This window comes from Trematomus bernacchii, unplaced genomic scaffold (genome assembly GCF_902827165.1).
Source record: "Trematomus bernacchii unplaced genomic scaffold, fTreBer1.1, whole genome shotgun sequence".
Classification (NCBI taxonomy): Eukaryota; Metazoa; Chordata; class Actinopteri; order Perciformes; family Nototheniidae; genus Trematomus; species Trematomus bernacchii.
In genome coordinates, this window is record NW_022987607.1 from 2,192,203 (window position 1) to 2,207,568 (window position 15,366).

A 15,366-nucleotide genomic window follows, 5' to 3' on the forward strand; every position below is an offset into this window, starting at 1 on the left:
CCCCCGGGGACGCCTCGGCAGACAGACACGCATGAGGCAGTGACGAGAGGAAGAGAACCGAGATCCGAGGGAACAAATATCCACCATGTTGTTAGCCACCCTGCTAGCATATCGACGGCTAAAGCTACAACGGAGCCTCAAATTCTCAAATTCTCTGCAATACTCAATGATTTGGCCCCCCTAAGAACAACCAGGGTAAAAAATCGCGCTGAGCCGTGGATGCACTCCGGCATACTGACCGCCATGAAAACCAGAGACAAAAAATGCTCTGAGTTTCATAAAAGTCAGTCAATGCTTTCCAAAAGCACGAGCAGTGAACTCCAGGCCCACGTGACTGAACTAAAAATTGAAAGAAACAGACTAAGAAATGACGTAAGCTCCATGATCAAAACTGCCAAAAAGAATTTCATCAATGACAAAACTGAGGAAAACAAAAATAAACCCCGTGAACTTTGGAAATTACTCAATAACCAGCTTGGCTGCAGTAAAAAACTCAAAACGAGATTTTCAAACGTAAACATAAAGACAGATAACAGGCTCATCACAGACAAACTGGATGTGGCCAAGTACTTGAACATTTTTTTCACAAACATAGCCACAACTCTTGTAAATAAATTACCCTCCCACTCAGGGCTTTTTGGAGTAGATCACATCATGACCTACTACAAAAACCTAGGGGTACGCAAAGATGATTTCAGTCTAGCAAGGGTAACAACAGCAGAGGTACTCATTAAACTGAGCGCCCTCAAACCTAACAAGGCCACTGGCCACGACAATATCCCCTCCAAATTCCTCAGAGACACAGCAACCGCCATCTCACCAGTCATAGCTCACATAATTAACCTCTCCATAAAACAGGGAAAAGTACCCAAAGACTTCAAAATTGCAAGAGTAACCCCCCTGCACAAAAAGGGCAGCAAATTGGACCCAGGCAACTACCGCCCTGTTTCTATACTTACCTCCATCTCGAAAGTCATGGAAAAAAATAGTATATGAACAGGTCGAAAAGTACCTCGCAGAAAAGAAACTAATCTATGAATTTCAATCTGGCTTTAGAACATCCCACTCCACTGACACATGCCTTCTTTATTTGAACGACCACATCAAACAAGAGGTGGACGAGGGTAAATACTGCGGCATGGTGATGCTGGACCTACAAAAGGCTTTCGACACTGTCAATCACCCCATTCTGATTGACAAGCTAAAAGCAATTGGTTTTGATAAACTATCGGTGAGCTGGATGCAATCCTACCTGGAGGGGAGAGAACAGATGGTGGAGGTAAACGGTACTCTGTCCCCCCCCCTCCCAGTGAGCTGTGGTGTTCCACAAGGAAGCATATTAGGTCCGTTACTGTTCCTAATTTATGCAAATGACATGTCATCAGCATGTGACTGCAACTTGTTCCTGTTCGCGGACGACTCAGCCCTGCTGGTCTCTGACAGGAGCAGATTGCAGGTTGAAAAAACCCTCAGCTCCGAGCTCGGCAGAATCTGCACCTGGCTCGCCGATAATAAATTATCATTACACCTGGGTAAAACAGAGTCCATTCTCTTCGGTTCGAAACATAATCTCAGCAAATCCGACGACTTCTCAGTTGCAGTGGGTGACATTATTGTCACAAGTAAGAAGGAAATTACATACCTAGGATCTATTCTTGAGGCAAACCTCTCCTGTGACAAAATGGCATCCAATGTAATAAAAAAAGTCAATCAAAGAACTAGATTCCTATACCGGATCTCCTCTCTGGTAAACAAAAACACCCTGAAAACTCTGGCAGGAGCACTCATTCAAGGGTACTATGACTATGCTTGCACGTCATGGTACCATAGCACCTCCAAGGCGCTAAAAATAAAACTTCAAACATCGCAAAATAAACTGGTCAGACTACTGCTTGACCTTTCATCTAGAACCCACCTCACCTCTGCCCACTTTGACAACCTAGGATGGCTTAGAGTAGACGACAGAGTACAGCTACTTGCAATGGGCCTGGTCTACAAGATCCACTACACCTCTATGGTACCCATGTACATGTCAAAATTCTTCCCAAAGGTCAAGGAATACCATGATCATAACACCAGAGGGAGCTCCACAAATCATGTAAAACCCAGATTTGGCACAAAAAAAGGGGAATACACGTTTCGCAATTATGCCACATCAAGGTGGAACGCTCTTCCCACAACTGTAAAGGAAAGTAAAACTATACTTACCTTCAAAACCTCTCTTAAAGAGCACCTTCGGGGGAAAGCATTGCAAAACTGGCCCCGGTAATGGTACAAATCTCAACCTGTCGTACAATGGACAGCTTCCCCCCCCCATCTATGTATATACTCGCATTTTAGACTCTGTTACTAACTGTATATCTGTAGACTTGGTATGTCTTAAATGTCCGGTTAGGATGTATTAGAACGAAATCTAAAATGAAAATTGTAAATAAGCCATCTGTATGTAAAAAACCACCTGTATGTAAATTGTAAATAAGCCATCTGTATGTCAAATATGTCTTATATGTCTTAAATGATATGATGAATTGGAAATGGGGGACCCTGATGTAAACAAGACGAAAGTCTTTCTCTGGTCTGCATCCCCTTAACAATTGTATGTTTTGAGCTGTACTGTACTGTACCCAATATACAAGCTGTTAATAAACTTTTCAATCAATCAATCAAGCATTCTTAACTTATAGGCTATTATGCCACTTATCCCCCACTTGGAATTTGACTGTGTCAGAGAAGAGGTAGGCCTATGTCTAAAGAAATCTCATTTACAATAGAACTGTACCAGATATTTCCATACAACTACTGGTTAGTGTTCAATAGCACCTAGACAATTCAGTAATGGTATATTTTTTAGGGATTTCTGTTTTTCTGATAAATGAGAGAAAAGTGATTGAGTCCTATGTTCCTCACCAAAAGGTACAATTTCCGTCTAAACTAAAGCTAAGTTTACAGGACTATAATTCAGTATTCTTTTAGGAAGATAATTGTCTGACTATTTGGTGATGTAGGACAGCCACCTGGTTCATACCTCAGCAAATCTGAAGAGGAAAAGAGTGATCATTCTCAAGTTATGGGCTTTCTTGTCACCTTTCCCATTTTCGGCCAATTTGGCTCTTTTTCAGGGATTGGGGTAGTTCTAAAAAACAACCAAAAAAACGTTTTTTCCCCCAAAATAAAATGTGTCAACAATCAATTTAATTAATGGGAGACCCTAAAGATAAGAAAAGTCATTGTTGTCATTTGTTCTACCTCGGGTGGGGTATCTCAAAATCTGAGGGCCCTTCCTGCTAGACTATAAGGTCTGTGTCAAATAACAGACTGTCACATTACTCACTCTAAAGTCAATGGCACACAGAACAGTGAGACCCTACTGCCCCCCCCCCCCCCCCCCCCCCCCCCCCCCCCCCCCCAGACTGCAGGGTATCTGATCTGTAGCTCCCAGAAGATTTATAATAATATATATCATATTTCTGCACCTAAAAGAGACAAAATAGTGAAAGAGAATGGTGCACGGGACACTAATAGTGGTGCAAGTCAAATGTAGATTAAAGTGAACTATACATGTTTTAGAGTAGGATGAGATAAATACTGTTCAGTGGAATCAAATAAAGAACACAGTGTGTAATCCTACAGTGTGTGTGAGCAGCATGAGGACAGAGACAGCAGAATAAAGCATGTCTGCATCTTCTCACTCAGGCAGCACAAGATCAGCTTTCACTTTCGATACACAACCTGAGTGAGCCAGATTTACCGAGAAACACGTGGCGCGACGCTCAGACTGAATTCTCATTATTGGCTCAGACGGAGCTGGTGTTAACTCCTTCTGTGTGTCTCTCTCATTGACATCCCGCTCTGCAGAAAGGACGGCTGTGTTTCTGTGGATAAAGAACCTTTCACACAGAAAGCCTCGTGAGATCAAGATGAAGATGTTGCTGTTTCTGCTTCTCCTGGGAATAGTAGGCCCACACTGCACATCTGCACGTGAGTCTTTTTATTCTTTACGTTGGAACATAAGAAGTGCTTCATGTGTTTATGGGCTGTGTGAGTTTAAAGTGTGATAGTCTTAAATGGTGGTAAATAGTGTACTTTTACTCCACTGCATGTATTTAATCCCTTTAGTTACTTTACAGATGTGGATGAATGATGTGAAATATAATCAAGTGTTAAATCAGACTTTAGTTCCACCTGGAGTAAATTCACAAGCTACCCTGCAGTATACAAAGTCATTCAAACTAGCTGCACCTTTACCAGCTTTGAGAACACTTTCATGATCAATCATTATAAAACATATCATATATATTATTCTGAAATGGACCAATCTGCACAATGACTACTTTTACTGTCGCTACTTTCACTATATTTTGATGAGAATACTTTTCTACTTTTACTTGAGGAACATTTTGAATGCAGGACTTTTACTGTAACAGAGTATTCCTACACTCTGGTACTTCTACTTCTACTCAAGTACATGATCTGAGTACTTCTACTTTTACTCGAGTACAAGATCTGAGTACTTCTACTTTTAGTCAAGTACAATATCTGAGTACTTCTACTTTTACTCAAGTACAAGATCTGAGTACTTCTACTTTTACTCAAGTACAAGATCTGAGTACTTCTACTATTACTCAAGTACAAGATCTGAGTACTTCTACTTTTACTCAAGAACAAGATCTGAGTACTTCTACTTGTACTCAAGTACAAGATCTGAGTACTTCTACTTTCACTCAAGTACAAGATCTGAGTACTTCTACTTTCACTCAAGTACAAGATCTGAGTACTTCTACTTTTACTAAAGTACAAGATCTGAGTACTTCTACTTTCACTCAAGTACAATATCTGAGTACTTCTACTTGTACTCAAGTACAAGATCTGAGTACTTCTACTTTCACTCAAGTACAAGATCTGAGTACTTCTACTTTTACTCAAGTACAAGATCTGAGTACTTCTACTTTTACTCAAGTACAAGATCTGAGTACTTCTACTTTCACTCAAGTACAAGATCTGAGTACTTCTACTTTCACTCAAGTACAAGATCTGAGTACTTCTACGTTTACTCAAGTACCAGATCTGAGTACTTCTACGTTTACTCAAGTACAAGATCTGAGTACTTCTACTTTTACTCAAGTACAAGATCTGAGTACTTCTACTTTTACTAAAGTACAAGATCTGAGTACTTCTACTTTTTTTCATGCATGCTTCTTAGTTAACATTAAGCAGTCTTCGGCTCTTTTCTGCTGTAACAAAGTACATTTCCCCTCTGAGTACTTCTACTTTTACTAAAGTACAAGATCTGAGTACTTCTACCACCTCTGGGGACCATTTAATATCTAAGAAAAGTTATAAATGATACTAATACATATGAGTTGTCCATATAAAATCTAGTTGTTTTCTAAATCCAGAGAAGTGGAACTAAGTGAAAAAGTCCCTGAGTATCCAGGGGTTTGGTTTCTGATTGAAGAGCAAAAAGCAGAAGAAGAAATCATATATAACCTGCTCCCTGTCATTATACATGAATAACAGGGGGTGCGTTTCACTTCTCTTATTTTTCATTTCCTCTCCTCGGTCTCGGTATCACCGGAAGTTGATTTGTCTGCGCCATCTTGAGTATCGTCCCTGTGGCCTTATTTGTGCCGGAGGACCGAGGATCGAGGAGTGATAACGGAGGAGCGATAATCGAGGAACTACCAGACCATCCTCCGGTGAAATCCTCATACACTCGCCCCGCCCCCTTACTGTGTATCGCTCACTGATTGGACGATGCAGCCCATGCACTGATCTGGCTGCTGTCAGACGATCAGCTGTGCGACGTCATCACAAACAGACGTCGCTTCAAGTGACGCTCCGGAGGAAACGACGTCCCATTGCTCTTACGGTACATCCACACAGCAGCGTTAAAAAAAATCTTCCAACGCTTCTGCCCATTCACTTTGAATGGGGTGACGTCACTTTGCCTCACTTTTCGCCAAACTGCATTGTGGGAAGCAGAGCGGAGCTTTCCAGGCATCTCACAGCCCGTCCACACAGCAGCGTTAAAAAAATCTTGGAGGTGGGCGTATCTGAAGCTTGGGGATTTTTTGCGAGCAAGGCACCAACAACCAATCACATGAATCTCCCGCCCCTGACATACGAAGCAAAAAAGTTTGAAGTAAACTGGATATAAACTCCCCAAACAGGCGAAAACATACCACTGTCTCTGCCACCTCCCTCCATGCCTGGCTCCTCCGGTTTGTGTCCCGGTAGGTAAATAGGGACTGGTCATAAAGCACCGGGTGATTCCCTACCGCTAACTTCTCCTCCATGTTTTGGAATATGAGGAAATGACCTGCGGTATGTCTCTCCCAGCATACACGCGGTTTGATTGGCTGCCGCTTCCACCTCAGCTTCAAAAGTTGAACATTGCTCAACTTTGAATCCTGAAAATCCTGAAAATCTCCGCTCGCCTGCCCACAATGCAGTTCGGCGAAAAGTGAGGCAAAGTGACGTCACCCCATTCAAAGTGAATGGGCAGAAGCGTTTCAAGATTTTTTTTAACGCTGCTGTGTGGACGGTCCGTTAGGCTTCAAAAGTTGAGCAATGTTCAACTTTTGAAGCTTCTGAAGCTTTCGGTGGAAGTGTCAGCCAATCAAATCATATGCCAGTACAAGCTCTAGCCAATCAAACCGCTGCTTGTGTCTCAGGGGCGGGAGATTCATGTAATTTGTTGTTGGTCGAGCTTCAGACACGCCCGCCGGCAAGCTTTTTCCAAAGCCGCTGTGTGGACGGGCCGTTAAAACTCATTTCCCTGCTTCTCGTGGTTTCCTTGCGTCTCTCCATGCTTCCCTGGTGGGAGGGACTAGTCGCAGGGAAACGACGCAAGTGAGGGACGCAAGGAATCCATTTAATCGAAGTGAAACGCACCCATAGAGATAGATCTCTGGGAATCAAATCACAATTCAACGAGGTCAACATCAATATCAAGTTCCTGTTGTTGTTGTTTACATGTCTGCTTTACTGTAGTACTGCATACTGAGAGAACATCACACTGATACTGACATGTACTGTGAGAACTATATGATGCTGTTTAGTAGATCCATCAATCAGGAGCTGCTGTTAGTTCTGGATATTCATGTATTACAGATATATGTATCCATGTATTACAGATATATGTATTCATGTATTACAGATATATGTATCCATGTATTACAGATATATGTATTCATGTGTTACAGATATATGTATTCATGTATTACAGATATATGTATCCATGTATTACAGATATATGTATTCATGTGTTACAGATATATGTATTCATGTATTACAGATATATGTATTCATGTGTTACAGATATATGTATTTATGTGTTACAGATATATGTATTCATGTGTTACAGATATATGTATTCATGTGTTACAGATATATGTATTCATGTGTTACAGATATATGTATTTATGTGTTACAGATATATGTATCCATGTATTACAGATATATGTATTCATGTGTTACAGATATATGTATCCATGTATTACAGATATATGTATTCATGTGTTACAGATATATGTATTCATGTGTTACAGATATATGTATTCATGTGTTACAGATATATGTATTCATGTATTACAGATATATGTATTCATGTGTTACAGATATATGTATTTATGTGTTACAGATATATGTATTCATGTGTTACAGATATATGTATTCATGTATTACAGATATATGTATTCATGTATTACAGATATATGTATTCATGTATTACAGATATATGTATTCATGCAGGTGGATGAGCAGAAAGGCCACACTAGCTCTGAGAGATTCAGGGTTTCTCTGACACTTTGAACAAACACTTTATTTTAAACTGAAATGTCCCGCTCCGATAAAAATAAATAACGGCTGATATATTTTATTTTTTAATTCCCAAATATCTTTGATCCAGAAAATATTTGAAGTTTTAACAGGGAATTAGATTTTTGGGTACTTGCAGAATCTTTTATTATCTTAAATATTGGGAGTTTAACTTGAATATAATATTTCACATCAAGAGATGTGTCAGAGAGAGACTGGATCAGAGCTTTGGTATTCCTGATGGTTTTATAACATCATTAAAAATGTATTTTCAAAACCTCAGGAAGAAGAAACATAAGTTATAATTTAAAGTACAGAGCAGAGACCATAAGGGACGAAGTATAACTACAAATCTAATGTTGAATCTGTTGATTCTAGAAAACAATATTATAAAATCATGCAGTGTAAATATTACGGTCTGAGGTTTGTGATTTCAGATTTATAAATGATCTGATAATAAAGACTGTTTCACTACTGATTAAGAAATGATGTCTGTTTTCTATCAATGACATTCAGATCCACTCATGCAGGATTTAAACATTTCATAATAATAATAATCATTTCAAACTCACCAGAAATATTAAATATAATATTTTCCTGAACATAAATGTGTCAATACATTTATTTCTGTTTTAATATAATGCAAAAATAGATTATTTGATGTCTTTGCTGTACTTTTTGGTGATGTGTGCAGGGAGAGAACAGTTCATGTATACTGACTGAAGTAATTCTATTATTATTCTCTTACAGGGACTCACTCTCTGAAGTATTTCTACACTGGGTCCTCTGGAGTCCCAAACTTCCCAGAGTTTGTCACCGTTGGATTGGTTGATGAAGTTCCGATATCTCACTACGACAGCAACACCAAGAGAGTCGAACCCAAACAGGACTGGATGAACAAAATCACAGCAGAGGATCCTGAGTACTGGGAGAGGCAGACTGAGCTCCGTATGGATTCCCAGTTGGCCTTCAAAGTCAACATTGAAACTGCAAAGCAGCGCTTCAACCTAACAGGAGGTTAGTTCATGTTTCACCTTCTACTGATAATTAGTTGTTTATATCTTCATCCTGTACACACACACACACACACACACACACACACACACACACACACACACACACACACACACACACACACACACACACACACACACACACACACACACACACACACACCTCTCACACACACACACACACAGGCTCAGAAGGGTCAGGGCAGCAGTGGCTGTAACCCCGGCACACAGCAGTCTAAACCCAACTAACCCACACCCAGAGATAACAGCTGGAGAGTGAACTCAGTACTCATGTGTGCTCTGTAAACTATTAGTAATAATAATCAGAACAACCAGCAGGAGGTCAATGAGCCTTTGTCTCTCACACACAGTGAGGCTGTTCCTCACCACAGCTTCTCAGCAACATCCCTGCTGCTTTCTGAAAGGACGGAGCAGGAGCCGCTAACGCTGAGAACATGCTGACACTCTGTGAGAAGCTTTACCATGTCAAGAGAAACTCTGTGACCTCGCTCAGAACCTGAGACTCTGAAGGAGGAGAGAAATGCTGTGGAGTTCAGACATGAATCTAAAGATATCCTCTCATACAATGTTTGAATATATGAAATCAGATAAAAGCCGTTCTAACGATGAATAAACAAACACCTGATTAAGGCGGTTTCAAACGTTGTTTCAAATGTCTCTCCCTCTCTCTCTCTCAGGTGTCCACATTCTCCAGAGGATGTACGGCTGTGATTGGGATGATCAGACTGGTGAGGTCAAAGGTTATGATCACTATGGTTTTGATGGAGAAGACTTCATGATACTGGACCTGGAGACAGACTCATGGATCACTCCAACACCAGAGGCTGTCCTCAGCAAACACAGGGGGGGAGAGAACAAACCTAATATGGACCAGTGGAAGTACCTCTCCCAGTGGTGTCCTGAGTATCTGAAGAAGTATGTGCACCTTGGGAGGAGCTTTCTGATGAGAACAGGTAGAGTCACATGACCTGATGGAGTTTCATAAATACCTCCATGTTCATGTATCCTGGGTTTCTGACAGACACATTACAACACATGTCTCACACTGAGTCTCACTCTGTGTCTCACTCTGTCTCACTCTGTGTCTCTCACTCTGTCTCACTCTGTGTCTCTCACTCTGTCTCACACTCTGTCTCACTCTGTGTCTCACACTCTGTGGGTGTTTCTCAATGTCGAGTAAAGCTGCTCCAGAGCCACTATTTCAAGCATACTACGTCATCGAGTGCCGCCGAGGTACTGTTCCAATGTCCAGCATACTTGGAATTCTACCGAGCCCGGCGTACTTCGTTTGGAAAACTTTCGAGGCTGCACATGAGTAGACTCCGCGGTCTTAAAATCCCCACAATGCTTTGCGCACGGACCAATTTCCCCAAATCTGTGGCGGGAGATGTAAGAGGCGGGGCCTCTCATATGACGCACACCTGCACACTTGCTAGCCTGTTCCACTCTTCGTTTTCCGAATGCCAGGAAGTATTCTTGCCTCGCTTTTGAAATAAGTGACTCGGAAGACATGTGCTACCAAGCAAGCGTACTCGACATTGAGAAACACCCCGAGTCTCACTCTGTGTCTCACACACTCTCTCCCTCTGTTTTCTTTCTCTGCTGCATTTCTTTTTATTTTACCAGTTTTTCTGTCTTTCAAGGGGAAATGTTGCAATCGCATCTTTTGTCTAACTAACACTAAACAGTTTATGATTAGTATAACATTTAACTCCTATACAAAAAAAGGTATTATTATGGGATATGGAGACAGAAAACACAATTTTAAACCGAAATACTCATATTTAAAAAAAACTGGAACTACAAAATGTTCGGCATATATCTTTAATAAAGAATGAATCAGTGAATGGTACTATAGCACTACACAGTACAGTGGAGATAATCTAATGAGTTGCTCTTCTACTTATTTTGGGATCAAACTTAATATTCTTGTCAATATAGATTAAGTAATGACTATTTTTCAGATAAATAAATGAATTGTTTACACATTTAAATGTCAAGAAATAGAAAAAAATCTTGATTTAAAAAAAAAGTCTAAAGGCCCGGACACACCAAGCCGATTTTGGCCGTCGGTGGGCGTCAGGCTGACGATGAGCGTCGACACGCCCTACTCAGATTGGTGTGTCCCGCACCGTCGTGTCTTTTCAGCCGTGCCGACGCCTGTTCGGCCGAAAAGGCGTCGGCAAAAGAAATCACTCTGATTGGCTGTTCAGCTAGCGAATCAGTGCATGAGAAGCGAAACGGAAGTGAGGGACCCAAACAAACGATTAAGAAGGCAAATCTGAGATTTCATTTAACTCCAGCTCTCGACACAGGTTGGGGAAAGCCCCGTGAGCTTCTCGCTGTAGAGTGAAAATGGAACGCACGCTATTTGTTGTTTGTTTATATCACGCAGTCTGTTCTTCTTCTCTCGGTGTATCACGCAGTCTGTCTTCCGGTTGTTGCCTCTTTTGAATGACGAATACACACTACCGCCGCCTACTGGTAAGGAGAGTTATTGCCACTCACGCATGCGCAGTTCGTACGTGCTTCTTGGCCGTCGGCTGAAGTCTTTGCGGTGTGTTCCAGTGCGACACATGGCCAAGACGCAGGAGACGTGAGGCGACACAACAATCGTGTTCCGTCTGTGTCAGTTCTTTGGTGTCAGCTTGGTGTGTCCGGGCCTTAAGAGGAAATATTCAACTTGCTTCTTTAATCATAACAACAATAAACATTATTTGATATTAAATTATATAAAACAGAGAAAAAAGTCTTTATTTAACCAATTTCTCTGAAACACTGACTCTGTGTTCTCCTTCAGTGATGCTCACAGACAGTACATCATAACTGCCTGTAGTGATATTACTGTGAGTCAATAACCTCTAAAGTGTGTTTGTGCAGAGATCCCCTCAGTGTCTCTGCTCCAGAAGTCCCCCTCCTCTCCAGTCAGCTGCCACGCTTCAGGTTTCTACCCGGACAGAGCCGCCATGTTCTGGACCAGAGACGGAGAGGAGCTTCACGACAACGTGGACCACGGAGAGATCCTGCCCAACCACGACGGATCCTTCCAGATGAGCGTGGACCTGGACGTCTCCTCATTCCCCGCTGAACACTGGGACAAGTACCGATGTGTGTTCCAGCTCTCTGGGGTGAAGGAGGACCACGTCATCGTACTGGACCCAGCTGTGATCAGGACCAACAGAAGTAAGACTGCATCACAACGCCTCAACGGTTACTAACAATCAACAGACCCTGACAACATGTCATAGTCTCTCTCTCCTGAAACATGGGTCTCAGGGGAGAGAGACTAAGAATGGTTCAAGACAAACCCAGCATGACACCACGAGGAGAAAGGGGCCCTTCAGGAGCCTCAGACCTGATGCCCATCCTGAAGAAGCTTCCTTCCTCCGTTCAGATTGAGACTTCCTGTTGTTTCTGCTCCACAGGGAATCCCCTCCTCCTCCTCCTCTTCATCGGTGCTGCTCTCTTCATCGCTCTCCTCATCGCTGGGATTGTATTCCTGGTTTACAGGAAGAGGAACGGTGAGAGACCAATCAGAAACCTTGTCTCATGAGTTCTCAGGGTTTTTAATGTAAGGCTTTGAGGTAGCAAATCAAACTCAGAGCTCAGTGTAATGTTGATATGGAAAGCACTTGGTGTGTTTTCTACAGGGATAATCAGTGTTGTCTAGTTCCTTGTTGTGTACGGGGCGGTGGATTGAAACACTTTCTCTGCTTTTCCTTTCAGCCAATAGAAACAACTTCCGGCAGCTCTGAGACTGAACCAGCCGGCAGAGTGAGGTGCTTCACATCAACTTTCCACCTGTTGTTACAGAGCTCTTTCTCTGCTCTCAAACCTCTCCAGCTGCAGCATAGAGTTCAAACCCTTCTGCAGAGTGACCTCAGAAAGGCACGATGCTTTCAGAAACGCAAATATTAGAAAAATCAATAACAGCAATTCAATAAAATAGTGTAACACCAATTAGAAACATTCACCTGTACATCAGAAGCAAATCAAATAACTGACTCAGGCATATTTCAGGTCTGCATAAGGAGTGTGTGTGTGTGTGTGTGTGTGTGTGTGTGTGTGTGTGTGTGTGTGTGTGTGTGTGTGTGTGTGTGTGTGTGTGTGTGTGTGTGTGTGTGTGTGTGTGTGTGTGTGTGTGTGTGTGTGTGTGTGTGTGTGTGTGTGTGTGTGTGTGATCTAGTCAACATATATACACACACACACACACACACAGTACATGTATCCTATGTATACATGAGAGAGAGCGCACCAGTGATGGGGGTTGTTGTTAGCATTTGGTGCTAGCTCGGAGCTAACGGAGATTAGAAGCTGTTTCAACAATAAGGAGAGGGAGAGCTCTCTCCTGTGGGACTGCAGGGTGTCCGCGGGGTCTTAAAAAGTATTAAAAGTTGATAAATCAATCTAGCGAAAAAATTAAGGCTATTAAAAAGTATTAAAGGGCATTTTCCAAGGTATTACATTTTGTAGCTAGTTTTCAATAAGTATATAAATTGTCCAAAGAGGTTGTATTCTACAGTCTGCCTGAATGTAATGATTGCGTAGGTGTGTAGTGTGATTCTGTGTAGTTTAGTTATGGCATCCCATTGGGTTTGACGTCATCTGAACAGGACATCGCGCGCTCACTGCTTGATAGCGTGCGAAGCTCCGTTTACGCCGGTTGTTAAACATCGTTATGGGGAAATGCAAGTCTGCGTCCAAATGGTTGGAAGATAAGGAGGGAGGACAATCAATACTGAATATAGTCAATGTGAGGTAAAGTGTGTCGCCAATGAAACCAGTTAAAACTTGAAGTGGCGATGAGGTCTTAAAATGTATGGAAAGGGTCTTAAAAAAGGTCTTAAAAGGTGTTACATGTGACTTCAGGATTCCTGCATATACCCTGGACTGAGAGAGATAGCGTCAGCTCAGTGAGGTAAAGGACTCGCTGAGCGATTAGATTGTAAACTTTAGTCTAAGTTATCTCAGTGGGTCTCAAACGGTTTGGTCATCTAACAAATATTTCCATCTATTTAATATAGTTGTAAAAAATAAGTTTAATAAATCATTCCAATGTGTACTATAGGTCAGTAAAACATAAGTTAATAAATCATTCCAATGTGTACTATAGGTCAGTAAAAAAATAAAAAACACAGTTTGAAAGGAGAGTGATTAGTAAAATATGCATAAATATAAATAACAAGAAAGAATGCAGACTAGGTAAGTTTAAGATAGGAGAGAGGAGTTGATCAAATATGTGTTATTGCTTGTGAGCATATTCTAATGGTTTTTTGATTATTGAAATATATAAAGTTCTGTTTCATATGAGTGTTGAGAGCTGTATCCCAATGTTGTCCTCAAAGTGCCCCAGATTGACCTGAACTGTTGAAACAACATCCACAATATTCCACTGGCTGCTACTTTATTTATCTATTTACCTAATATATCATATTTCAATAACTTGCATATACTCTTATTGCACTATTTCACTTTTTTTAAACAATTTTTCTTTCTGTATTTACTTTTTAATATTTACTTGCACTATATTTTTCTGTTTATCTGTGTTTTGTGTTGCTCTGTTGGAGAAGCCTGTGACACAAGATTTTCATCAGCATATGTTCGTTTGCCAAAATAAAGAACCTTGAACCTTGAATTTAACTTCAATGTAAAGAAATAAATCTTCCCGTCTCTCTCTCCCTCTCTCTCTCTCCCTCTCTCTCTCTCTCTCTCCCTCCCTCTCTCTCTCCCTCCCCATGACATACACCCCCGGACCCCCCAAGAGGATGTGAGGTCCACCCACAAATACAAATATTTGTAGAAAGGCAGGAAATGGAATAAAATCGAGAAAATGTTTCATTGCGGAGGACCCCCTGTTTTGTGTCCCCCTATGGAAAGCCCAAAGTGCCATAATACGCGCGTATTCCATATCCCCCCACTTCTCAAACCAAAGTTACACCCTTGCATGTATCAGTGTAAACATTCAGCTTGTTTGTGTTTGGATCCGGCCAGGTAGAAGCGAGTGATATTGTTTTCCCTTTTTGAGCTTTTCTAAATTAATCAGAAGTATGTTTTTTTATTTATAACATGTCTCTTGAATTGGTTTTAAAACATAATAGTGTTTGTGATTTTGATAATGTTGCTATTATTTAGGGACAGGGAGGTTTTGTGTACAGAGCCAGCGGACTGTGACGTTCTACATACTTTAGTTTGGGGCTAAGAGGTGAACGTGACATGAAGTCGCTCTGCATTGTTAACCCTTTCCTGTCCGTGTTTCACTTTCCAATAAAAACCCATCTCCCAAATGTCCGTCTTCCCATAAACACATTTATTGGTTTCTACTAGCGTCTCAGACACTAGAGGAAAGTGGATTTGATGTGAAACTAAAGATCCAATGGTTTACTGCTTTCTAAAAATAAACAAATGAAAATGTTCTCTAATGGAGGAACATTTAACAAAATAAAGTAACTTTGAGTGATGTATTGATCTCTGTAATGTGTGTGTTATCAGTGTGTGTCGCTGCACTCAGCTGTTC

General features: G+C 41.3%; 1 protein-coding gene across 3 annotated transcripts; it reads left to right on the forward strand.

Annotated features, from left to right (window-relative positions):
* The first annotated feature begins 3,807 nt into the window (after nt 1–3,807).
* On the forward strand, nt 3,808–15,136 carry LOC117482851 (major histocompatibility complex class I-related gene protein-like). 3 transcript variants are annotated; one of them, XR_004555930.1, is made up of 8 exons: nt 3,808–3,978; nt 8,569–8,835; nt 9,530–9,805; nt 11,733–12,035; nt 12,278–12,373; nt 12,579–12,631; nt 14,615–14,648; nt 14,921–15,136. XR_004555930.1 is itself a non-coding variant. In XM_034131077.1 (6 exons), exons 1-6 carry the CDS (start codon nt 3,918–3,920, stop codon nt 12,605–12,607), a joined length of 1,032 nt encoding a protein of 343 aa, XP_033986968.1. In that variant the 5' UTR covers nt 3,808–3,917; the 3' UTR covers nt 12,608–12,869. The 3 variants fall into 3 exon arrangements, 1 of the variants encoding a protein (XP_033986968.1); XR_004555931.1 differs by having other exon boundaries at nt 12,579–12,626; XM_034131077.1 differs by lacking the exons at nt 14,615–14,648; nt 14,921–15,136 and having other exon boundaries at nt 12,579–12,869.
* The last annotated feature ends 230 nt before the right edge of the window (nt 15,137–15,366 follow it).